Below are 25541 nucleotides of genomic sequence, written 5' to 3'. Positions count from 1 at the left end.
TAGCTTTATCTTCACCACATTCTGGATCACCAAACAGGATTAGTATAATACACAAGGGTAAATAAATAACCACATAATCAGAGTATTATTTTTGCTCCATTATTTGTGAAAAATATGACTTTTATGTGTATTACATTTATTATTTAGAATTGTCTTTCCTTCCTTATGATTTATTTCTCTCACCTGGGAAGTATGTAGCTACCTTCAGCATGGTTAGTCCTCCTGAATGTTTCAAATATCGCAACCACTGGACTTAATATTTTCCCACACCCCATAAATACTACAGACATAATAAGAAATATGAAATTAAACTGGAAATTGATTTAAAAAAATTTTAGTTGTCTTAAGTTCATGAGGTTACTAAACAATACACGTTTTCTGTTAGTTTTTTCATTATGATTTTATTAATTTCCCTGATGGATTTCTTTTCCAGCGGACTACATAGTAATGCAGTTCGGTCGAGTGGCTGAGGATGTTTTCACAATGGACTACAATTACCCAATGTGTGCACTTCAGGCTTTCGCTATTGCGCTGTCCAGCTTCGACAGCAAACTGGCCTGTGAGTAGGGGCTCCGCGCGCGCAGTGTTCCTTTCCACGTTTTCTGTGGACCAAGCTGGCACCACTGACACCGCCCGAGACTCTGTAGACGTTTGGTTTCCCGAATCAAAAGCTGCAGAGACTTGGAAGGTGATGACATCTGAGAAACTCCATGGTTTCAAAGCAGTGGGATTTTCACTTGCAGAATGTGCAATGTGGTGGCTGTTGATTTTGACCGCTGTTTCAGACACGGGAAAAGATATCCCTGTGGGAAGTGTTGATAAGCACAAATAGTAACTCACTGTTGCATTGGAAGCGTTTTTTTTTTTATATATAAATTATAAGTAGTTTTAAGGTTTAGTTTTTTTATTTTATTGAACTTTTTATCCACAAAGGAAAAATAAAAGTTCTTAAGATATTGGAAATCTAATATATGTCTGTAATAAGGAGAGGCCAGATTTGTTTAAGGTTGCATATCAACTCCCTCACACTTATGTACTGTTAATGAAATCCAGTGGTTATTTACTCTTCCCCCGAACCTTACTTTGGCTAACAAGGTTTACATTCTCTTCTGTTGGAATAATAGGATGTGTGGTATTACCATGTATATGTGTCAAACATTTGGCCAATACCCATCTTCCATACGATATATTTATATATGTATATGTGTGTGTATGTGTATATATACACTCTCTATCACACACACATTAAATATTCACTAATACAGATTTTTGTATTAATTTAAGATAAAGTGCCATCTATATCAGTGGATACACACTACATATTATAATCAATGTGAATATGAAGGGACTGCAGATTGTTGAATTCCTTGCTGTGATGATATTGCATTGCTGTTGACTGAAATACATGTAATGGCCAAAAGTGAATGCTTTAAGTTGTCTGTAATTATGATCAAACCAAAAAGAGTTCTCTCTCAATGTAGTACACCCTAAATTAACTGTTTTTTTAATGTAAGAATATTATATATCAGCATCACCATCAGCCCATATCGATCCCCTGCTGAATGAAGGCCTCCCCGATCAACAGCTCCTCTTTTCCATGTCACGCTTGCAAAGTGTATGATTTAATCTTTCCATCTTTTATGTGGTCACCTTCTAGGTCTGTTTTCATCTGTTGGTATCCATTCAATAGCTTCCTTTGTCCATCTTTGATCTGTTCTTCTTGCATATATATATATATATATATATATATATATATATATATATATATATATATATATACACACACTCTTCTACCGTTTAAAAGTTTTAGAACACCCCCATTCTTCCAGTTGTTATTGAAATTTAAGCAGTTCAAGTCCAGTGAATAGCCTGCAATGGTACAAAGGTAAGCGGTAAAATGCCAGAGGTTTAATAAAAAATCCTCAGTCTCATTCAGACGGTCACAGATCGCTCTGTTTCAATCGGATTTCTTTGCAAATAGGCTTGTTTTGTTCAGAATGATTAATCCAGTATATATTATTTGATGTCCTATCAAACACAGAGAAGTTCAGATCCAATTATGTAAAATCGTTGTGTATTAGTACACTGTAAACAGAGTTTTCCATCTTGACATTTTGAGCTCTCTACGTGCGTGTGTTGCAACTACCAAAACGTGGATGGTCTTGTATTGATCAGTAGACTGTCTGGTTTCTGAGATTGTGTATTCCACCTCAGACCAAGTATCCCCCATCTCCCCATTTGCGGGGGTGGTAGTGGGGGCATAAATGCGGGGAATGCTTCAAATCGTTAGAAAGCTGAGTCCCGCTTTCATGGGATACCAAACACTTGGCAAACAACACAACAGTGAGGAGTACACATGGGATTAAAGAGAAGCACACGGATTTGGTGCCCTTTTAAGGGGTTCTTCATCTTAACGGGTTACATTTTGTTAAACCAAAAGATTCCATGATTTATTTTTTATCTCCAATTGTTTATTTGATCTATGCTTTAATTTCAGAGCACATTGAGACATTAATCTGCTTAAATTTCAATAAAAACTGGTCTCTGTGGGGGTGTTGCAGGAACAGGCAGGCCAGTGGGAAATCTTCATTCAGCTCTCCAGTATTACCCAAGGCTCTTCGCAGTGCATGTGCAGTCGATGCTATGGGTTATTTGTTATTCCTGTAGAAGCCTGAAACTCATAGCAGGCCAGCAGATTAAATGTATTTAATGAAATGTGTGACAACGCTGAAACAGTAACAGCGCTGCTCTAGAGCCCCAGCAGGGCAGTCCTTCCCATAAACCCACACCAGCTGTCACTGTGAAACTACAAGGAGGACAATCGCATTGAAAGTCATTTGAAGCACCTCTAAACGCAGCACATGGAAACCCCTACACAGACCTATCAAAGCAAAAAATAAATATCCATGTAGTTTTAGCTTGATAAGATGGTTAGCACATGAAGATGAAAAGTTTCCCTTTCAGCCAGTACCTCCCCTGTCCACCTCAGCAAAGACAAACATTACGTTCAGCATCAGAGGGGTGTTCTGCCAGTCCAAAAACACCCAATTTGGATTGAAAAATATGAACCCGCAGGGAATAAAAGTACAAACTAATGAAAACGTTATACTTATTCATTCCAAATTCATATTTTACATACAAAAACAATATTTCCAGCAAATTGTCTGTAAAATGTCTTCTACCTTTGTCTCTTTTGCCCCCTGCATGTTTATGGACAATTCCATGAACACAGTATAACAGTCAGACTGTACAGGGAGACAGCAGGCCAGATGGGATTAGAATTTTAAAATATTTTTAAAGATCTATTTATTCCAATATTTATATATTTATGTATTTTCGCAGTATCTGTGATGTTTTTAACATATTCTTTGACAGAAACAGATTGAACAGCTATCTAATACCATAGAGGGTAGGTAGGTTTGCTTTATCTGAGCATCAGTGTTATTCCAAGTGAGGGCGGTCTTATCTGCAGAGATATAAACTGGGTGTTATAATTAACCACAATCTAATGCTAAACTGCCTAAATCATCATTTTTAGAAGAGTACACATGTTGGTCAGAATGTACAGGGTGGATCACCTTGCCTTGCTTTTAAGGTGTATGTTAAATAGCTGTAAATATGGTGCCTTTGGAGACATCCAACATTATGCTTTTATCCTATAGGTCTCAGTGCTAAAGTGACATCAAGAGACATACTGTTATGACCACTAACCACTATTTCACTGTTGTCTGCACTCGCACAAACTTGGTCGGAGCTTGCTGTACTTGCTGGACTTTCTGTATGTTTATAAAACTGTTGCTTTGATACTGCAGTGTGTGTTGCAATGACTGGATGTGTTTAAAATGTCCTCTCCTGTCTCTCTTTAATATCAGAGAAGTCACAGAAATTGAGAGAGAAGTTCAATCTTTAATTTGGTCCTAGATGTCATTCAGTTTCCCACTCAATAACCTTATGGGATATGAGGCCTCTAAATAAACTTTGTTGTGAGTTTCGAACTATAATAGTTGTCGATGACAGGTTTAACAGAGTAATACAGAGACTTCCCTGTTCTGATTTACAGTATAAAACATGCCCCCTTCTTATTAATTTTCGTCCTGATAAACCTTATTAGTCTTCTTCCAGTTATTTTCTGATTTTGGCTCTGAAGTGAGAAAGCACATTCTTTTAAAACTCTGATAGACCATAAGTATGATCATACACAAATTATCTGTAACTTCCCTGCCAAACAAGGTCTCTGTGCTTAATGTCCCATCTGAAAGCGAGTATTTTTCTTTTTCTTATACTTTTACTAGAACTTCATACCACAGTGCCAATCATTATTTTATATAATACACCTTTCTTTTTTATTGCAATCAGAAGGTAGAATTTTGTTTATTACTCACAAATCCGGCAGATCTTTCCAGATAAGTTAAAAGTCCTGCTTTCAGGTTGACAGCAAGAGACTTTCAAGTTAAGTTCTTCTTAATTAAGTCCAACTTGCACCAACAGTTGAATATAAGAATATAAAATACTTAAGTGTAAGTTCACTGTTTTATTTGTAAGCAAAGGAAGGGAAATTAAAAAATATATTTTTTAAACTATGGTACTTAAAAGGTGCTTTAATTAAAGAGTGATTCATTTGCAACAAGAAAAACACACACAGTGCAAATTCCTTGCTCTGAACGATTAATGTGTAAATTGTGTTTTTGACAGGCCCCAGCACACTCGCCTAGCCTGAGAAAAGCAAATATGCTTAAAAAGGCAAAAACAAAGCCAAGAACAATCCATTGCAAAGAGGATCGCTGTCGTTGTAAATTATTAGGAATAGTTTTGACCTAACATTTCTTCTGAAAAATGCCTCGAATTAATTCTGCTGTCTTGCACAAAAATGTCTTGTCCTGTATAGTGATCCGATTACTCTGTGTTTTGAAATAAATGACTGGAATCCTGTAAAATACAAATAAATAAAATAAACACATAAAAACTGCTTTTCGTATCAGTAACTTTATATTGAGAAACAAATAAGAGTGCTTTTCAATCTCTGTGTATTAGTATAGTGCTATATTGTAATTATTGTACAATGTGTATGCCGTTCTATGTACAGTGGTTGTTTACATACAGTACTACAATAATGAAGAGAATAAAAACTTTAAATTATTCTAACATGCCAAGTGTTTTTTTTGTTTGTTTTTTCGCATCAGGGAACATTGGTCCAGTTAAATTTGAAGACAGTTCGGAAACTTATACTGTATAACTACTTTAATGAAAATTGTTATTTTGTTGTGATCAAAGCTGCAGAATGTTGTTATACTTGGTATATATGAATTGTGATTATATACGCTGAGTATATGGTTTTATTTTTCTAATTTTGCTGATCAATAAGTCATTGAAAACCCCTTTACAAAATTGGAAACAGTTGAAACCAGTGTTTCAAAGTGGCCAGTAGTATATTTATATATTTTTTTGGTGGAATTCAAAGCTCATGCATTTCATTGTGGATATATTATCTTATAGTGCTCTGACTACTGCACAGTTCATAGACCCATCACTGGAATTCCAATACATGTCAAGCACACGTCTATTATTTTGCATGCATATACAGTATATTTTTTTCCATTTAACTTAAATAAACTTTTAATTCTCTATTCTGTTAACTGGGAATGTTTTCACTCCAATGTAGTTATATAAATGTAATTTCATAAGATTTTTTTACAATGTTTTGACAACATCCCCTGGAGTCTACAAACTTGTGTTGCCACAACATCGTATTGATCCGTGTTCATGTTATTACAGCTGGGATGGAGATAACACATAACGCAAACAAACATATAATAGATAAATAAATACATTTATCAAGGTCAAACAGTTGTGTTTTAAACTGCTTATAATATGAATGTGATATACATGTTCTTATCTTTGAATTCTGAAATTGCCCCAGCATTGCTGCATTACTTTCAACAAACTTCAGGATTATAAGATAAAAACAAAACGAAAAATGACTAGGTTTATCTAAAATGATCAAGTTACATATTTTGTAATTTTATAATTTGTCATAAGTGCCTGCTGTTGAGCAAGGACACTAAGCGACAACTCATTCATCAATGATGTTGCTGGTTGAACCATTTGTGCTGCTCCAGAGGTTTACAGTGCTCCATGGTGAGTAGATTGGATTTGGAGGTTTGAAAACAATTCACCTTATGGCTCCAGTGCATCAATTATATAAAAACAATAACAGTGAATGATTTTTTAACTTTTGCCTAGGAAGTTAATGCAGTTATACCTAATACAGAAGCCTGTTTGACTTGTAATTGTGTTTATATTAGTTTTGACAACAAGCATTGTACACTGTCCTGTGCTGTAACTTGTGTGTACACGTATCGGTGTCGATCACTGGATACTAAAATATAAACCTAAATCCTCTGTCATGTTTGCTATGATTTGTATCCTCTTCCGAGTACACTTTACAAGAAAATGCCTGTCCAACAGGGCTTTTTCATTATCCTAGGAATCTACTATAACCTTACTTAAGCTTGCTTGCATGCGTAGCTTTTTTATGATTGCCACGACACTGCATATACATTTGACATTAGCTGGATCCACAACACAGAATTTAGACTCCCAGTTCCCAGTTGTTGTAGCAAACGGCTCCTTAGTTGTACACATGATGTTTAGTTTGCACAAGTAAAAACGTTGTCATGCTGGATCGATAAATTCCACTTTCAGCTACTGAACAATGGATGGACCAGACATGTAAAAGATTCTACCTGCGACCCTCACCAGGCTAATGTCACAGCTGTGGATCACTCGACTGGTACAAAATGTAAAATGTGTTCCAAACTACCTGATATGCTTTAATGGGATATGTTCATCCCCGCTTCTTACTTATTGCGTTTTCTGAGGACACCGAATGCCGGCTCGTCTGCGATTCCAGCCTCTCTGCTCCCCACCGCAGTGCCAGCTATCTGGCAGGAGTCCTCGCCCTCGTCCTCCGGATCGCTGAAGTGCTCACAACTGAAGCCGAGATTCTCAGCGACGACTGCAGGGTCCTCTTCCTCCTCCTCCTCCTCCTCCTCCCCCCCAGCTCCCTCCTCTTCGTCATCCTCCTGGTACTGGAACATGTCTCGTGGTTCACAGAAGGTTGTCTGCTTGCCCCTGTGCTCCTCTCCTTTCCTCTCCATGTCGTTCTCCCCCAGGGGGCCCAGGGAGTAGCACTCCTCGGATTCCAGGTCCTCCGTGTCCCCCATCCTCTCGGCCACCTCTTCTGGTGTCGGGCAGTCGGTGTCCAGCCGGTCCAGCACGATGGTGTCGTACGTCTGCCTCCTGCTGGCCGGCTCCTCATAGATTGGGTAGGTCTCCTCTGGATAGCCTTGAGAAAGCAGTAGCAAAACACAACAGTAAGATGTGAGTTTTTGTGTCAGTAGAAGCTGCCCCACTGGATTCTATCAAAGATTGGCTCCTAAATGTAGTTTCATGATGCCGAATTCAGGATTTTCAGATTTACTTTTGTTTATCAGTCATATTTGTCTGTGGACGCTATTTAAAGTACTTAAATAGGCAACAGTAAAGGTAAAGATGTACAAACTGACTGTTTCAAAACCTATAACACATTTTTTGCCACATGAAATGCTCTTTCTAGGAAATCAGTCACAATGCTGACACTGTGAGGCAGGCGCAGTGAGGGGGGTGCTTTGCTGTACCTTCCCAGTCCTCATTGTATGGCACGTCTTCCGCTTCCTCCTCTGGGGAGATTCCCTCTATAAGCCTGCCTTCCTGCATCACCCGGGTAATTTCTTTCAGCTGATGGAGTAATTTTTCTTCATGCTCGCTGGTGACACTTTTAATCCTGTAATCAGGACAAACCGGATGAGAAAATGAATCATACCGGTTATGAGCAAACGCAATGGTTCAAACTGCTTCAATCAATAAAATCTGAACGGCTCAGTTTTTCTGACACATACCTCTATGCTGGCCTGTTAAGCACTCACAGGCCCAAGGCTGCCGGAGAGCACATGCATCTTAATCAAGACTAAGGAACTCACAGTCTTGTGTTCATAAGCACCAAATAAAGTGATTGGTAAATATGTATTTGATTAAAGTTCAACACACACTGCTCTATGTTTAATATCAACCATTGCTGTTATAATAAATGAATACATTTGTGGGATGTATTTTGGCAATAGAAGGAAAAGAGAACATGTCAAACGCATATTCACCTTTTGAAAGTATGAGGCTGACTGCAACAATTTGTGTCATAAACTATGAACAAGGAGATAATTATTTGAATTAATTAGTGCACTTCACCGTGTACTTGTAAGCTGCACAATATGGAAAATCCTCACTACTTGCGCACTGGGTCAAGTTTAAATAATTACCCTTCAGGATTGTGCCCAACTTTGGACACAATCCTCTCCATCACTTCTTCGGTCTCCTTCAGTTTCTCCTGCAGCTGAGCCAGCTCAAAATCAGCTGAGAAAAAAGGAATACTTTTATTGAATTCTGTTCCATGTTAAAAATGTTTAAATTAAATATTCAAATTTCCTCTGGCCCAATTTCATCTATATAACAGTATGGACAGTTTGTTACAGTTAGAAATATTAAAAAAAAAACATAAAATTAGTTGTAAACACTTGATTTATATCCATTTAATTGCTTAAATAGTAAACATATGCAACAAAATTGCAACAAAATGTTTCTCCTTACTACCAAGATATTTTGGGAGAGCTATACCTGTGGTCACAGACTATAGCCCTTCCAAATTATTTCTCCCTGTTCATTCATGCAGTACCTAAAAAGCACTCCCATTGGATTCAGGAGACAACTGTAAATGCTACATTGAATCTACTTCCATGAAAGAATAGAGAGGGACTGAGTTTATTTTCCCCCTTTGGCATCCATTTGATAAATTAAACTAAACCCTCTTAGTGTTGATCCAAAAGACATGCAGCTAATTGCTATTAGACGCTGCTGGGCTGATATGACATTACTTAGTTTGCTAATCCAGGTTTAACAAAGGCGTGAACAAAGCTCCCTGTGAATTGGACAGGATGTTAATCTACCATATCAGGGACACTCTTGTTCTAGCTGTTCATATGTGCATGGAGGGGTTTGACGGAAATCAAAATAAAAAGATTAAAATCTACTGGAAATGTGTGCAAATCCAACAGAATTGTGAAGATGATTATAATCTTTTCGTCAGATCATTTGTATGTCATAATTTGCTTCAACTGTCCACCCAATTAAAGGAGAAGTATTCAAACATTGACAAAATAGTAACATCAACTGTACTTATACCCCACTATGTGGCATCTTTGTGGTTTAATTTGTTTAGACCTTTTCAGATATTTTAAACAGAACCTCCAGTGCAGTATGTTTGATTCTATATTGGGCTAGACCAAATCAAAACGTTGACCCAATCACAAATTACAAAGGTGTATCCTGTCACGTTTTGATTCATGAATAGTATAAAGTAGCTTCTAACAGTAAATTAAACTGATATGGCACAGATTCACAGATTCAGCCTAGCCCTTGGTGTTTTCAGTGCCAGCTCTGATTTGCAACACTACTATACTGTCACTTGTTCAGTGAACAATGATCAATTAAATACAATGCAATGTTAACAGTAAAGACATCAAAAACATACTGATTTTCCTTTTCATATTTTCTGTTTTCAAGGCGGGGAATCTATGATCAGGTTGAGTGTTTTTGCCCTTAGATGTAATCTGTTGAAAGAAAAATAAAAGCTTTAATATTAATTAATTTACCTTTTATTTAATTTTAACTGCTTTTATGTGTTTACAGCAGCAGTTTGTGCATTAAAAACAAACGTAATAAACTCACTGCAAAAATTATGATAGCCACTAGAGGATGCAATAAGATTAAAAACCCAATTACAAGTGAATGTGTAACACATTTCCTAGGAGAGTGGTTGGCTATTTTCATTTTCATTTTTGTATGTAGACCATAATGGATCGTTTGTGAATCCACATGCGATTATGGAATTACACTATTTGCTTTTGCATGTACTCTGGTGTAAAATAAAACTACTCCTTAAAACTCTTGGCTAGCCTGAAAAGAACATACATTTATTAACTAAACTGAGCTTCAAAGAGGTTTTCTCTCTTTCAGCCATTTCGTGTTCTTCTTAACATGTCTATAAGTACAGACATGTTAGTAACTGACAATATTTTGCGGGACCAAGGACCATACATCTGTTTTCCTTCTAGCTGTCTGACAGAGGCTACAAAGGCTAATGTCTAAACGAAGTGTCTTTTATGTATCATTTCATTCAAGAAACTACTGTGGTGGATGACCTCCGCACGTCATATTGACAAAAACCAAACTATATCTAAATGTTCATGTGGATGTTTTTTTGGTACACACTTTAAAACAAATTTAATTGAAAAGATTTTCAAGAATTCCTAATGAGCAATTTGTCTTGGTCAATGACACTTTATTGAACCAGAATGTTCAGCAACAACCACACAATTATAAATGTGATTTTATGCTGGCTTCCTGTTTAAGAAAACTGTCTTTCATATTTCTTCTTATCTTCAAGATAAGTTCCTAACTTAACCTTCTGGAAACGTGTACTGTTTAAGTTATTCCACAGAAGGTTAAATAAGACTGACTATCAATACAAATCTACATTTTAGTATGGACTTCGTTGTAGTTTAGGTTTATCAAGGATTTGAGTTGGGCTTGTGTTAGGGTTACCATTCCAGTAGTTGCAAGTTGTGGAAGAGTAACATACCTTAAAGAGAATGTATAAGATGTACAAGAAGATTCCAAAGCCATAGATAGGAATGATCTGCCCCATGAAGCTGGATCTCCCCCCACCACTCCCTCCAGCTCCGTTGCCCTTGGCCTTGGCTATAGGCTCTGTGTGGGGAGCTTTGGGGAAGTGTGACCCAGACACCCACTGTGATTGGCTTTCGGATGTCTTCTGACGGTGCATCATGGGAGAAAACCGTCCTTGCCCTGCTAGGAAGGCAAACAAACAGTGGAAGTCAACAGACTGGACCTGGCTGAGGTTCATCACTGTGGAAAAAAGACTTAATTGGGCTGTTCCTGCAGCATTTAGCACAGCTTCTCTTTCGGGAAAAGGTGAATGGCTAGTGTAGTTAATGGCAGCACACTGTAAGACTTAATCCTACTAACAAAATATTGTCATTAAATCTATTTATTTTATGGAACCAATAGTTCCATTATGATCAGAGAACATACCCACTCCTGCTGCACATAACACTAATGGACATCTAACTTTCCATGTGTATCAAGACTAATCAAACCTTTTACAAGAAGGATCTTGGCTCTTTAACAGAATGCAGAATTTTCACTTCCAAGATTCAATTATCACAGATGAATTAACGTCAGAGTATTGTGACCACTTTCTAGAAGTTAAAGAAACGTCTGATGGATGAAGAAACGTTTGTAATGTTTATTGTATTTTATTAATCTACTGTATGTATAGGTCTGGTTGTGGTCATTCTACAACAATGGTTTTGTTGATAATTACACTGGAGTGTTTTTTTTTATATCAGATATTATTATATAATGTAATGTTAGTACAGCTTTGAAACCTGGTTTGGGCCCAGGTGTATACAGCATATTGCTTGGCCAGTTACCTGTGGTTGCCTACAATTTAGAAACATCTAGTCCAAACAGCCCTGCAAGAAACACTAAGAAATTCAAGGTGCACCATGGAACAGATCCTGTAAGCTATTTTATTCATCTAATATAATGTGTGAGCACTTTAATAAAAGTGATAATGCTACTTATCGCACTATATAGTTATGGGTAAGTGAAATTACTCAAGCGAAAAAAAAAAAATGCAATGGAAAAATAAACCTTCAATGTAAGCATGGCAGTCCACTGCTGTCTGATCAAGATCCAAACTAAATGCTCCAGTTTTTTCCCCCATGTTGTTTAATGCAGCATAAAATAACGCTGCTCTGGTTGATAAGGGGATTATCTGTGTTTTCCTTGACAAAAACAGCAGCAGTACTCCCGGTGTCCATTTGTGCCCTGCTCTGATCCTGGTTTCTCAATATAAGAGAAGGGTGGGATACAATTCGGATTGATGAGCAGGTAAGTTGACAATCTCAATCTTGACACCAGGTCTTGTCTAAAGTGATTGCCGCTGAAAGATCTAAATATTTCTGCTTTGCCTCTACAAAACGCTATCAGGCTGTATAAATTCCTATAATTTACACTTCCTTTACATGTCAATTAGCTTACACTGTTGAAATTACATCTTATAAACTTCACAAATAGATTTGATATTGGTTTTTGATATTTTGTATTTTTAATTAAAAGTTAAAAACTTAACATGCAAGTCTTTTAAATGTAATTTTATAATCTGAAGGAAATATCTCTGTGCTCAACCCCAAATTACCTCTCCATGTAGTTAATCTCCCACTGGACTGGGCTTTCTCCCTAATTAACTTGAGAAAATATATTAAAATCAATGTTTAAAATGCATTTACGATCTTAGCATGTAGTGAAAGCTTAGAAATGTAATCTGAATGCAATGTATTATAGCCTCTGAAAAAATGTCAAAGCTTGTTATCTTATAATAGATTAACTATAAAATAAAATAATTCAGCAAACTGGACTTGACCACCTCAATAGCAAAGCTGTAAGAATATTTCTAAATCTGAACATGGTGTTAAAAGTACTTTAAATATGAACAAATCTGCATTTATGCACACAAACAAAACTGCAATGTTGTCTATCAATAGAAATCTACTGAGGGTGTTTTTTTATTTAGTAGAATAGATATGGTCACAACAATCATTCAGTGTACATTCAAGTTGCTGGGGGAAAAGTCACAAAATAAGAGTACAGGACAGACAAAAACAAATAATGACAAATAAAACATACTTTATTTGAAACAAAGGAGAAGTTACATTTAAAAAAATGACAATACAAAAATCATATTTTTACAGGGATGTAAAATAAATAGGTGGTGAAACAGGGCCATGAAAAGTTCAGAATCCAAATTCATGACTTTGAATATTAAAAGAAAATGTGCCCAAAACGTTGTATGACATAATGAATGACAAACGTCTTAAACTCACATTTAATTTTAAGTCCAGGACAGTCATTCTGAATATTTTTGGTTGATGGTGTGACCATATGCAAATGAATGATTTAAAAATATAGAAGTTTTCAAAACATAGTTTTAATACTGGTAACCACAGTATTGTTATTATTGCAAACCTTTGCCTTATAATTCTTACGTCATTACCGATGTGAAATACATTCGTTAACTGTTGAACCAACAATCTCATACATACAGACTGCCTCTTTACACGGTGTAAAGCCAGACGTATTTTAATCAGTTTGCTGGGTTCAGATGATTCGTTAATAAATGTGTAATTCGCGATATGTATCACACATTTCCAGCTACTTAAAATCTGTTTTATATGTAATTTCAGAATTATACTATTGTTAATACCAAACCGATAATACACACAGCTACAACATGCAAGTTTACCCAATCAGACATACATAGCTCACATAACTCGTTAGTGACAAATTCAATGTTACATCTGTTTTTGTAAAATACAGATCTATGCAGCTGTGATGTAACGAATACTGTCTCTGAACACCGGGATTAAACAATGGAAAATGACAGCAGGTGGTGGGACAACAGCCTTACCCTCCGGCTGCCCTACTTCCTTTTTCGATCTGGATAAAAGTATTTTGGGAAGCAGCAGAGATATACAGAGGACGAAGCAGGAGACCAGAGTCACTTTCTGAAATGTAGATAGCGACATCTTTCTATGTACAACTTAGTAAAAGGCAAATCCCTCGGACAGCGCTGCAGGTCTGGCTTCTCTGGGTGTTTACTTCCGGCATGTTCGCCACGACACGGAAGTGAACCCCCGCCCCGCCCCCATCCCACCACGTGACAGGAAGTCAATTAGAAAGAATGTCTCTAAACTGATAAATGGATATCTAGTTCTTTTGTAGGATCGTGACTTTAAAGTTTTGGTTTTTTTGTATATATATATATATATATATGTTAACATCCATACGTAATTTAATCAACTCTACAAAATACGTTGAAACACGACATTTTATGCATAACAACAGACCTGAGTGACGTTTTCCCTGTTTTTGTCTGGATCGTAATGCATAAATGCTTTAAAATGCTTTAAATCCGAGCATTGAGCATTGATCGAACATGCACACACACACACACCGATGTTTCGTTTAGTTTTACATTCACCCAAAAGTCCCGCTTTAAATGAATGTATAGGCCCTACATGCCAATTTGTTTTTTGAAGCATTTCCCCCGGTTTTAGTTTTCTTCCGGTTGGACGGATAGGCCTACATGAAAATACAAGTATATTTCTAGAATGCACCTGTTGTCCCTAAAAGCAGTTTACTAGGCGTTTGGGATGTTGAGTAATGAAATGGCCTTGTCTTGAGGTAAATTATTTTTCGACAAGTTTTCTATTGTTTCACAACAATTTACCATTTAAACCAATTAAGGCTGTGCATTTTCTTTTCAGGAAGAAAGGGATGTTACATGCATTTTACCCCCCTGCTGAATATTGTGAGTACAGTTTCATTTTTTATATATATATATATACAGCTCTGGAAAAAGACCACTGCATTTTTTTTCTTAAATCAGCATCTCTACATGTATGGCAGCCATTCCATTCCACTCATATTCATATAGTTTATAGAATAAAACAAAAACGTTCATTTTACCCAAACACATACCTACAAATAGTAAAACCAGATAAACTGATACTTTTACAGTGGTCTCTTAATTTCCATGTTGCGTTTAGCAAGCAATCCATACATTTCATAACAAAAACCGAAAACAAAACCTCACCAACTTGAACGACCTCTCACTCAAAGTGTGCTTTAATCACGTACACTATTGCAAATACAAATGAAGAGGTTGCTATTGGTATTATGTTTGTTACCAGCGTTGGCACTCCAAATTATTTGCAAAGGATCAGCTCAAGGTGTTATTTATTTAAACATGGTTTAGACACCGAAAACAAGAGAATGTGTGTTGATGTTGTAGATCATGCTGTGTTTCCACACTTCCAGCAGGTGGCAGCTCAGTCACTGGTTTGAACTTGATTGTAATGTAAAACTGGGAACTAGTATCCGGCCCTTTCCCACGTTGTCTGTACTGAGGTGAACGTACTCTTCAATGTAATTGAGGTCCCTGCGTGAGGTTTTGTACCCCAAACCCCTTACTGATGCTCTTTTTCAGAATTCTTCCTATCTTCCAGAATTCCTTTAGAATGTACATCAGGGATTTTATGAATAAGTAGCAGAGTAAATTACACATCTAAAGCAAAAACTGAAAAAATGTAGCTAAATAGGCTTTTATAATGGCACATTTGAAAAGTCTGTCATAAAAAGCACAGAGAATATTGCTGATTTGAAGTTAGCTTGCATTAGAAGTGATGTAATGATGGTGTATGAGAGATGAAAGAGAGATGCCAAGTAATAAAAATAATAATACAAAATAATAATGAAGTTGTCAGTATAAGGCAAAATTTTAAAGAATGATTAGTGACTAGATTAATATGGTAACACAATACTGAGATTACATATTTTATATTGAATGGATATTGTCTATCTCACAATGAGTCCTCTCATCTATTAACATAAGCCCTTAAGTTTGTGAAACAACTACAATATTTGCATATCTATTCATGAGAATAAATAAAGGATTCAGATTTTTAAACTTGTTTCTGCCCAAGCCCATCACCAGAAATTGCTATTTTTATTATTTATGTAGCAGATTTTTTAAGTAAGTGTACATTTGTTTAATCTCTGATAATGATGTAAGAAGTAAGGCTGCACTTCTGTTGAGAACATATTCTGTCAGCAGCTTTGAGGTTCAAAATGGCCTCAGAACAACAACAGAAGAATGGGTCTGTAATAGTGAAGATGTAGCATTTCCAATGGATAAGTCTGTCTATCTACTAATAAACAATTACGTTTTTGTAATGGCTTTGGGAAAACTATTCAGTATACTCACAAATATCAGCTTCAGAATGTTCTTGTTGAAATTTCAAACACTGGTGAAAGTGGGAATCTTATTGATTCAATTATTTTTTATGTGAAAAATAAAAGAAAGAAAGATGTATATAGTTATAACCATGCCTCAAGAAAAAGTAATTCACTGCTCTGTAGAACAATGTAACCAAGTGTCTCTTTTCAATTTGTTAATCTGTTGGCACAATCAGCGGTACCTTTGGTAGTCTTGTTTATTGAGTAGGGATGGTAGTGTGGCCACATGGGGTATATGGATAGAATTATACAAGCAATCACAATTACCCTGAAACTCAATATATCAGAAATGCGTATGGCATTTGAGAAAAACAATGGTTAATGTACTGTAGTGTGTAGCTTGTAATAATTTTGCAACAGTGTGGTATTGATTTAAGACAGCTCTGAAATATTATGTATGGTAAAAATAGGTCTTTAGGAAGACAAAGAAAAACCTGGAACTGCAGTCTTTAATTGTAATTAAAATACTTAGATCAGCCACTTACATGCTCAAGACATAAAACAGGTCTGCGCTGGAATGCCGTGAGCTTTTGCGGGCACAAGATGAAGGCCTATGTTAAAATTCTACTCGTATGTCATCTGCTTAATCCAACTCTATATGCAAATACTGCATATAAAATTGCACCAAATATAATCAAATTGGTATACATGGAAAGAGCCCAGAATTGCATTTGTTGAAAGAAAACCAGAAGAACTGGCATAACAGTATATTATTGGGCATGTCCCCATTATAATCTTTTAATCCCTAGAAAACAAACATGTGTTTGTGTACTTTCAGTGTGTTGAATAGCTTATCATTAAATTATCAGTGACAAGCAGAATATGATTTTAGGATTGATTATTTTAGCAGGACAGATGTTTAACATAGCAGTTAGAGATATGTATATATTTACATTCATCCATTCATCCATCCATTTAAATTGTATATTCTCTGAAAGGACTAATAATTGTCACAATTGTCCTCTTTGCACTGATAAACTACATTTTAGTGGGCCTATTAAGTTGTATGTTCATGTTTAAACTTCATTGAATTCAGAAAATGTCTACTTACTGAAAGAAGCTTAATATCAGTGTCCTGAAAACACACAATACATACAATACAACCACTTAACTTACACGAGTGATGAAAGCCTCAAACATTTTTGTCAAATGGAAGTATGAAGAAGGCATGTCTCAGTCATCATAAATGCATAGTTTTATTTCCCATAACACTAATCGACAGCATTTGGTTAATGGTGCTGTTGTGAATAGTGACATACTGATATTTGTGTGTGAATAATGTATATGGAAGCAAATAGTGTGATGATTCTTACTTTACTGTAGTATATGATGGATTACATACCATCGGATCTGTACGGTCAAAGATAGCTTTGCAGTACATCATATGTAGGAAATAAAACCGCTCTACCTCTTTGTTCATTTTGCAGGACTTCTCTCCTACTAGGTCTTTAATTACTTAATTACTCTTCATTAGGTGCAATTAAATGATTATGGACCGGCTACAGCTCAAGTCATGCAATTAAAGTTTTGCTTCCTCACAGCAGTGTGTAAAGCATAGCAAAGAGAAAGCACTGCACATATCTTTTTGAAGCATATATTCAGAGTTTTATATTTTATTTTATTATTATTTTGAAAAGACTGGGTGTTCTTATTGTTATTCTAACAGCAAAATATGGCGTTGACTTTTATGAAACGTTCACGCTCCTCTGTCTTGTGAGCAATAGATTCACATACATGGCAATCAACGCACCTTCACCAAACAAAATTGCTTTCAGAAATAGAAATCGTTTTCTTTTTCTATATTCATGCAAGTGATTTGTTGTGCAATGTCACCTTACACAGTGGTAGCAAACCAGGTTCACATCAAGTTTTTTTTTTTTCTTTTATTTTTTTTCCTCCTCTAAATCAGCCAATTTATTTCCAAATTGCAAGTTGAGTAAAGGAGCAAGGGCTTTTTTACTCTTGGTGAAATATTAAATCAATGTACCTGTATATATTGAATAGTTATATTTGTTATGTTTTATATGTATAGATGGACATCAAGCAAGGTATGGGTTTCATGAAGGACATAATGTAACAAGCCTCATTTTGCTCAGCCTTTTATTCAGGGAACAAAGACAGTTGTAAAAAAGTGAATGAGATGGATTAATGATTCTAGAGACACTTTCCAATACAGTCCTTGAATGGCTTTACTGCTGTTATTGTCAGTGTATAGTTCATATTTATCATTATCAGAAGAAGGACAATAGGTAAGAGTATTTAAATCATCTTTAAGATGTATTATCTAGATTACACTGGATGGTAAATCCATAGTGAAAAGAGTCTTCAGTGTATTTTCATTATGAAGACTGTTTGTTGCATTTGAAAATATTCATAATACAGTTTAGAAATTAGTAAAAAGACAAAATTCAAATGAAACCATTTGGAAACAACCCTTCCCCTGCTTTCCTTTCATCTGGTTGTGTTTTGGTAAAGTGGACAGTTGTATATGATTGTATAAGAAATGTGACTGCAATTATGATATATAGTATCCTTGAAGTGATAGCCGCAGTAGCAGATGGGTTGGCTGATTAAGGTTTCTGTTTGACAAGGTGTGCAAGTAACAATCACTACTGCCACGGCTAACACTTTTACAGGTTTTGGTACAATCAAAATGTAATATAAACTTGCCAAAGTGGCATGTTGAAGACATGTGGACTAGAATCAAATAATAAAGAACAGATTAATCACAATTTCGCTATATTTTATATGAAAATAATGGCCAGTTGTTGCCACTGTTTGCTCCAAATTACATGGAACTATACAAAACAAAAGCAGAGCATGAATATATATTTGTATTTAAAAACAGAAGTCCAATGAATTTGTGATAGCCAGGGTGTAATGACTTTTATGTACTGCGACTGATTGTTTTTGGCCATGTGATTAAATGTGATTTCCTTTCACAAGGAAAGTATGTTGGCTAGTAGCTTTTAAAACAAGGTCATAGGTTTTGTTTAACTCGGGGGATTTGCCTGTCGGTTTACAATGCAAAAACGTCAGTTCAATTTAAATAAATACATAGTTGTGTGACTATTGTTTTATGTTTTAATAAATGAAAACATTAGACTGCACACTCACTGTGTAGAAGTCTGTATTGTGTTTTCATTTAGGGCATGTTGTGTGTGTGTGGCACATGCACATGCATGTAATGTTAATGAATTTCATGTAGGTTGTTTTCTAAGTGTTACAAGACAATTGATGGTTTTTGTTTTGACATATTTACTCAACAATAATTTGCCTCGCTTTCCCACTTTGCATGCAATGCTTGTGCTTTCTCTTCAGATAAGATGCAGTGAAAGTAAAACTCCAGTTAAAGTTGACAAAGGCAATGACTTTGAACTTTGTCAATCCTAAAGAAATTATAGTGCTTCATATTAAAAGTGTCATAGTGTTGGAGTTAAATTATATTATGTATTGTTCAGCTGTGCAGTAAGAAGTGCATGTTTGGATTGTGAATTTAATTCTGACATAAAAATGCTGAACGTGTTCTCTGACAATCCGATCAGGGAGCTATCTGGTGCTTGAGGATGCCTTAGCATTTCTGGCAGGGTTCTCTCCCCACTGGGAGGCTTTCTGTTGGGAAGAGATTTCCAGGTGCTTTTATTTCCCTTGGATGTCTGGAGTTAAAGTAAAACAAAATTCCAGCAAGTTCTTCCAAGGAAGAGATTGAGTAAATAGGTAAAATTGTAAGTTGTTTGTTTCTCTTGTTCCTTTAGATCTATTCCAATTATTATGAAGGTTCAAAAGGACTTTGTGTATGTGTGTATAGTCTATATTATAGACACACACACATCAAATCATATCTGAGGGGATATTCCATGGCTTTTTGTTGATTTTATTATGATATAGTAGCAGTTTAGACAGAGTGCCAGCTTATCTTTACCATCTTCAAAGAAACACAACATTGGCTTACATAATTTTTCCTTCTAAAACTCCTGCACACATTACATTTAATTAAAATCATAGAGTACAATACAATATTTGTTTTATTTGTTTAAAAGCTATTCTTTAGTTTAATTTCCTAACTGGTCATCCACATTTTCATTCCTCTTTTCAATATCGAATACAAAATGAATCCAGGTGCAAAATGTCAGTTAAATGTTGATTTTTTTCTATGTAAATGTGCCAACTTCCTTTCATTTGTCACACGGAACACTTCAACAAAAGCTGAATGTTTATTTTGTGAGAATTTAAACCGACCTCACAAAAGAACACCTTGCAGCCACTTTTCTCCCCGAGATGTTATTTCAGTTAAATTGCTTACTGTGGTAAATAGTATTTTACCATTAATTGACTCATATTAAATGCTTTGATTACTTAGGGTTTAACTGTGCTCTACCATTGAGGTTTAAAACAACAATAGCAACAACAAAAAAAGAAAGCAGTGGCAACAAATGAATCATCGAATAATATTACTGAGGTAATGTAAATTTCTAGACTACAGGGCATGTTGTGAAAACATGATAGAATAACACGATACATTTTAATTTAAATGTAACTACATTCAAAATAAAAAATATTCAGAATAAGAATTTACATGGAATGAAAGGTTAAATGAAAAAAAATCTGACAAAATATACTGTATGCATGCAAAATGATCGAATTGCACTTGGGTATTGCATTTTCAGGCATGAAGCTATGAAATATATATGTAGTATTGTGAAACAGAGAACATTACATGTGGACAATATTTAGGAAACCTTTTCAGCGACACTGTGTTGTCTGCAACGTTTTTCTCAAGTCATAATTGTCAAAACAAAAATTCAATCAAATGAAAACCTCACACAATGTTTGCCTGAATGCAATGTGTTAGCTGAGATCTATCAATGGCCAACATACTACAGTAACAGTCCCTCGTCTGAGTCACTGTTCAACCTCTAACTTTGGCTTAATGCCCTGGCCGTTGAATGGGCACAATGCAGTATTTTTCAATAAATAAATAACAATATAGTGTCAGCATAATACATAGGAACATTTGTTATGAAAACAATGTAAACCAAAATAAAACTGATACAGAATCCTAGTAGGCCAAATTGTCAACTGGTAACTTTAGCAAGAGAAATGCATTTTTACAGCAAAAAAAATCTCTTCAAATTTACCATGGCGAACTCTTCTTAGGGGATTAGTTAGCTGTTCTATTTTGTACTGGAGCAGCATGTTTCCTTGGGAAATAAGTTTACAGTCACTTAGTCTCATTCCAAAAGGCCATGCGATTGTATGTATAAGATTGCTACACTGAATAAATAAGCAGCAAATAAAAAAATAAGTTGGTTTGGCAATATCTGTTGGGATATTGTGTGAAAGGAAACTACTGGTATATTGGGTTTTAGCTAACTTTGAATGTGATCAAATGACTAGGGGGAAATGGGAATTGGAGGCAGTTGCAATTTAATGCGCAATGTAAACAAAATGTAAAACTGAGTTATTTTCCAGTGGATGAGGTTATTGTGGTTGCAGAGATAAAAGCAACCTCATAATATATATGCCTTTTGATGTTATAGTGGCAATATGAAGAAGAGATTAGGCAATTAGTGCTATTGACAATCTGAAGCTTACTTATAAAATTAGAGATGAAGTGACTTACCACATGTATAAGACACACAGTCCTGTCAGACTCAGAGAGACATTGAACATAAATCACACATTTGGATATTGTTTTCCATGAGAAACTGTTCATTTGTGAAACGTGTCAAACTTTGAGCAGAACTGTATAGGGCACACAGAAAAAAATGTTTAGCTTCTGGCAGGATTTGGACAATGGTATCACCAAACTCCAGTTTGCTGATTAGCTCCACATGAATTAGCACTGTTGTATTACTTGAACATCATGATCCTTATGAATAATTCTTACATGCATAGCCTTCATTTAATAAGACTCCAAAGGTATGCAAATCATTTCGTAAATCATGTCTTGACAGTAAATTCTGTATCTCCATGTTCACCTGTGTGAATAATTACACTTAGTGCAGCCTATTTCTGTACTGTAGAAATGAGCAAATATTTGGTAATGCATGGTGGAATTGGGATAGACTCAAGAACTTGAAATAGTTGTTATTTATCCCTCGAAGGGTACAAATCTGTATGATGATATAAAATGGAATAAATATATTAGTATTATACATGTTTTTTTTTTTATAGTTTAGCTGTATACTAAAAAATAAGCCACATTTTGCGGTCTGTGCAGTTTCTTTTGCATTTGCTGTGTGGTTTTAGCAATGGGACATCTTTCTTGGAAACAATTTATTAACTTCTGTTAAGATCAAAACTTATTTTGTTGATGATTTTGAGAACGTAGACTATATTGTATAGTATATGTAATTGAGAAAGTTGGCTGTATTGTGTAGTACATATACAATATTAATACATACTTTATATTATATTTTTAAATGTGGAGTAAATAAGGAACATTACTTTAGTTAAAATATAATCTGGTTAATACACTACCGGTAGAAAGTCCCAATTTTTCCTTTTTTTTTTTTAATTTAAGCAGTTCAAGTCCAGTGAATAACCTGAAATGGTACAAAGGTAAGCGGTAAACTGCCAGAGGTTAAAAATAAAAGTTTAGGTTACCAAACACTGAAAAATAATGTACATTTCAGAGTTATTTACTGTGTTACTACACCCTCATAAGCATTATTTGGCAGTGTTATATGCAGCTCCTGTGCATAGAAATTACACTGTATTCCTACAATGCTCACACCTTTTGAAAGCTTATTCTCTTGGCTACCAGCGCGTTTCATTCTCAAACACATCCGATTTACAGTTTCCGTGTCACCCGTCATAATTCAGAGTCCGGGAGTTAAATGCGCAATCTGCTCCGGGAGGGGGTCTCATTCAGATGGTCACAGATCACTCAGATTTCTTTACAGATAGGCTTGTCTTGTTCAGAACAACCTAAAGATTAATAATTGGATTCAGATCAAATTATGTAAGATCGTTGTGTATTAGTACACTGTAAACAGAGTTTTTCATGTTGACATGTTGAGCTCTCTACATGTGTGTGTTGTTTCTACCAAAACGTGGATGGTCTTGTTTTGATCAGTAGACTGTCTGGTTCCAGAATATGTCATAATTGTCAATATTTTCTGAGATTTTATATTTATACTCAGACCAAGTATCCCCCCACCGCCCCATTTCAGAATGCGGAGTTGGGGAGGTGGAGGGGGGCATTGGCATAAATGCAGGGGGGTATAAAAACCAGATTTTTGCCATCGGAGAAAAAGAGTCTCACCTTTCATGGGATACCAAACACTTGACAAACAACACAACAGTAAAGAGGACACATGGGATAAAGAGAAGCACACGGATTTGGTGAAACAAAACAAACAATTCCATTATTTATTTTTTATCTCCAATTGTTTATTTGGTCTATGCTTTAATTTCAGAGTACATTGAGATATTAAACTGCATACATTTCAATAAAAACTGGAAAAATTGAGGTGTTCTAAATTTTTTGACCGGTACTGTTAAATAACAAAACATAAAAATATGAGATTTGATGAATGTAGACATCTTATCTAATGACAAAGAGTTAGTCTTCTGTTTCATTGATGCTGTGGAAAAAAGGATCTAAAGTTGTGGAAGTTTGGCTATTTTATTGAATGATTTTGGCTGTCAGAGTTCAAAAGATCAAGATTGCCTGGTTTGGTCTACAACTGAAATGACGAAACCCTACTTTGCACTTCTGCTCCAAAACTGTTCCTGAAAGGTTCCTTCTGTCTGAGTTCTCAATTTAAAGTTGAAGAATACTGTGGATAAATACCAGCGTCTCCCACATGTACAAAAGGCACCTTGAATGCCCTTAACCAGCACTAATATGAGATAACGATTAGCGTTCCACAAAAGAAAGATTCTTTTTGAATTATTAACAAGTTAACTTTGTAGTGGAAGCACTTTATCCCTAAGGACAAACAACCAAATGTTTGCAAAATATAATTAAGTGAAGGCATCTTTAAATGTCATTCCAGCTTGTGCCATGTTTCAAATTGTTATGCATCAACAGAATTTAACGAGATGGCTAAGGAATCCATTTCCTGCAAGCATGTGATAAGCCACAAATACAGTGAAGCACTTTCATTGATTGCCAAAATAAAGCATTTTGTATGCAAATCGAGAATGGAGTGGCTAAGCTGAAGCAGCCTCATGGACACCAAATAATGGCCTTTACAATTAATATTTCTGCATGCTATCCATTGAAAATTTCAGCTCCTATTTAATGGTTATAAAACATTTACACATGCAAAAAAAAAAAGCAAAATGTGGTGTTCCAGTGGATTAATGTGAAAAGCTAACAAACAAACAGAAATGAAAAGGTCCCCACATTTTTTTGTTTCATGTTCCTGCACATTTTGGATTAACTGATAATCTTTTAACATGACAGAAAGTCTTCTAACCTCCAGGGGGGGAGAGGAAGAGGGGTGAGGGGAGATTTCAGGGGCTGCTGCATTGTGTGAATACAACATCCTCCTTTCCTCCTTTAAACACATTTATTGTGGTTGTCAAATCCCCTATCCTGATTTTTTTTTAATTTTATACGATGTTCTGTAGAGATGGGGTTGAGGGCAGGTCTGATGTTTTCTCCAGGAATGGTGCCAGAATATCTTGGTGAAGCTCCTTAACTGGAGTCCTACTGTGGTCATGCATTTGGGATTTGCCCATTCCTACCTTACATGGTAGTGTAAATTATAACATGTAGTACACATTTGCGGGTCATGCAATACTTCCTGTGCTATGCTAATGTTTATTGGGCTGTACGATTGCATTTGGATCCCCCTGTCTTATCTCGGCTAGTTCTGGAATTAACAGTACTAAAATTAAATAGCTTCCAGAAATGTAGTGGTGTTTTTGGACAATAAGCAGGCTGTTTCTTATGCCTATAGACTGTGATTGAATAGCTTCAACCTTGTAAGGTGCAGAATAATAAAACATAATAATAAATACATGGTTGGGTTCAGTCCTTCACAACTCAAACCTTTGTTGAGAATGGTCAGCTGACTTGTCATGTGATGGTGCCTGTTTTGCATGAATATGCTCAGGGTTCATTCTATTGCTTTTTCGGCGGAAAATAAATTTGAGTTGTGTGTCAAGCAGTGTAAGTGTTTGATAGAAACTGAAAGGGTATGTCACTCTACTTGACAGTGTGTCTTAACAGGTTTGGATTTGTAGCATAATCGTGTTTGGAGGTTTTAGTATTGAAGATGACATTAAGCTTCCCCGGATTCAAGGTGGGAATGCATACAAATGAAAGTGGCTTCTCGGTGAGGGGTGTATAAGGCACCATCAACATGTGATATAATTATTTTCTGGGCCTTTTTTTCCTTTGCATCACATGGGGCTCCATCTCTATAGTCGCATTTGAGTCTGTGCTCGGGCTCACAGAAGTGTTGAGACTGAGATACACCAGTGTGAATTTAAATGCCAAGCTTATTGTTTTTAGTTTTTTTTTATCACATTGTACCTTTTTTGATGTT

At 35.8% G+C, this 25541-nt stretch overlaps 2 protein-coding genes and 1 long non-coding RNA gene across 4 annotated transcripts in view; 2 read left to right on the top strand and 1 right to left on the bottom strand.

Moving 5' to 3' along the window:
- The window catches only part of tub (TUB bipartite transcription factor), a 91762-nt gene extending 86625 nt beyond the window's left edge, over positions 1-5137 (top strand). Inside the window, exon 11 of the mRNA XM_066700884.1 lies at positions 434-5137. Within this exon, the coding sequence (XP_066556981.1) occupies positions 434-567 (134 nt within the window). The 3' untranslated portion in view covers positions 568-5137. The remainder of the gene's footprint in view (positions 1-433) is intronic.
- Positions 4584-13834, bottom strand: ric3a (RIC3 acetylcholine receptor chaperone a). 2 transcript variants are annotated; one of them, XM_066700885.1, is made up of 6 exons: positions 13643-13834; positions 10730-10959; positions 9620-9698; positions 8352-8445; positions 7677-7822; positions 4584-7345 (listed from the first exon to the last, which is right to left on the bottom strand). In XM_066700885.1, exons 1-6 carry the CDS (start codon positions 13758-13760, stop codon positions 6858-6860), a joined length of 1155 nt encoding a protein of 384 aa, XP_066556982.1. In that variant the 5' UTR covers positions 13761-13834; the 3' UTR covers positions 4584-6857. The 2 variants fall into 2 exon arrangements, with proteins under 2 accessions (XP_066556982.1, XP_066556983.1); XM_066700886.1 differs by having other exon boundaries at positions 10730-10956.
- Positions 13835-14010: 176 nt separating this feature from the next.
- Positions 14011-25541, top strand: part of LOC136747743 (uncharacterized) — a 129392-nt gene continuing 117861 nt past the window's right edge. The window contains exons 1-2 of the long non-coding RNA XR_010816538.1: positions 14011-14418; positions 14502-14545. This is a non-coding gene — a long non-coding RNA (uncharacterized LOC136747743). The remainder of the gene's footprint in view (positions 14419-14501; positions 14546-25541) is intronic.

Source organism: Amia ocellicauda, chromosome 4 (genome assembly GCF_036373705.1).
Source record: "Amia ocellicauda isolate fAmiCal2 chromosome 4, fAmiCal2.hap1, whole genome shotgun sequence".
Lineage (NCBI taxonomy): Eukaryota > Metazoa > Chordata > Actinopteri > Amiiformes > Amiidae > Amia > Amia ocellicauda.
Note: the sequence above shows the minus strand (reverse complement) of the source record. Positions and strands in the feature narration are given on the sequence as shown.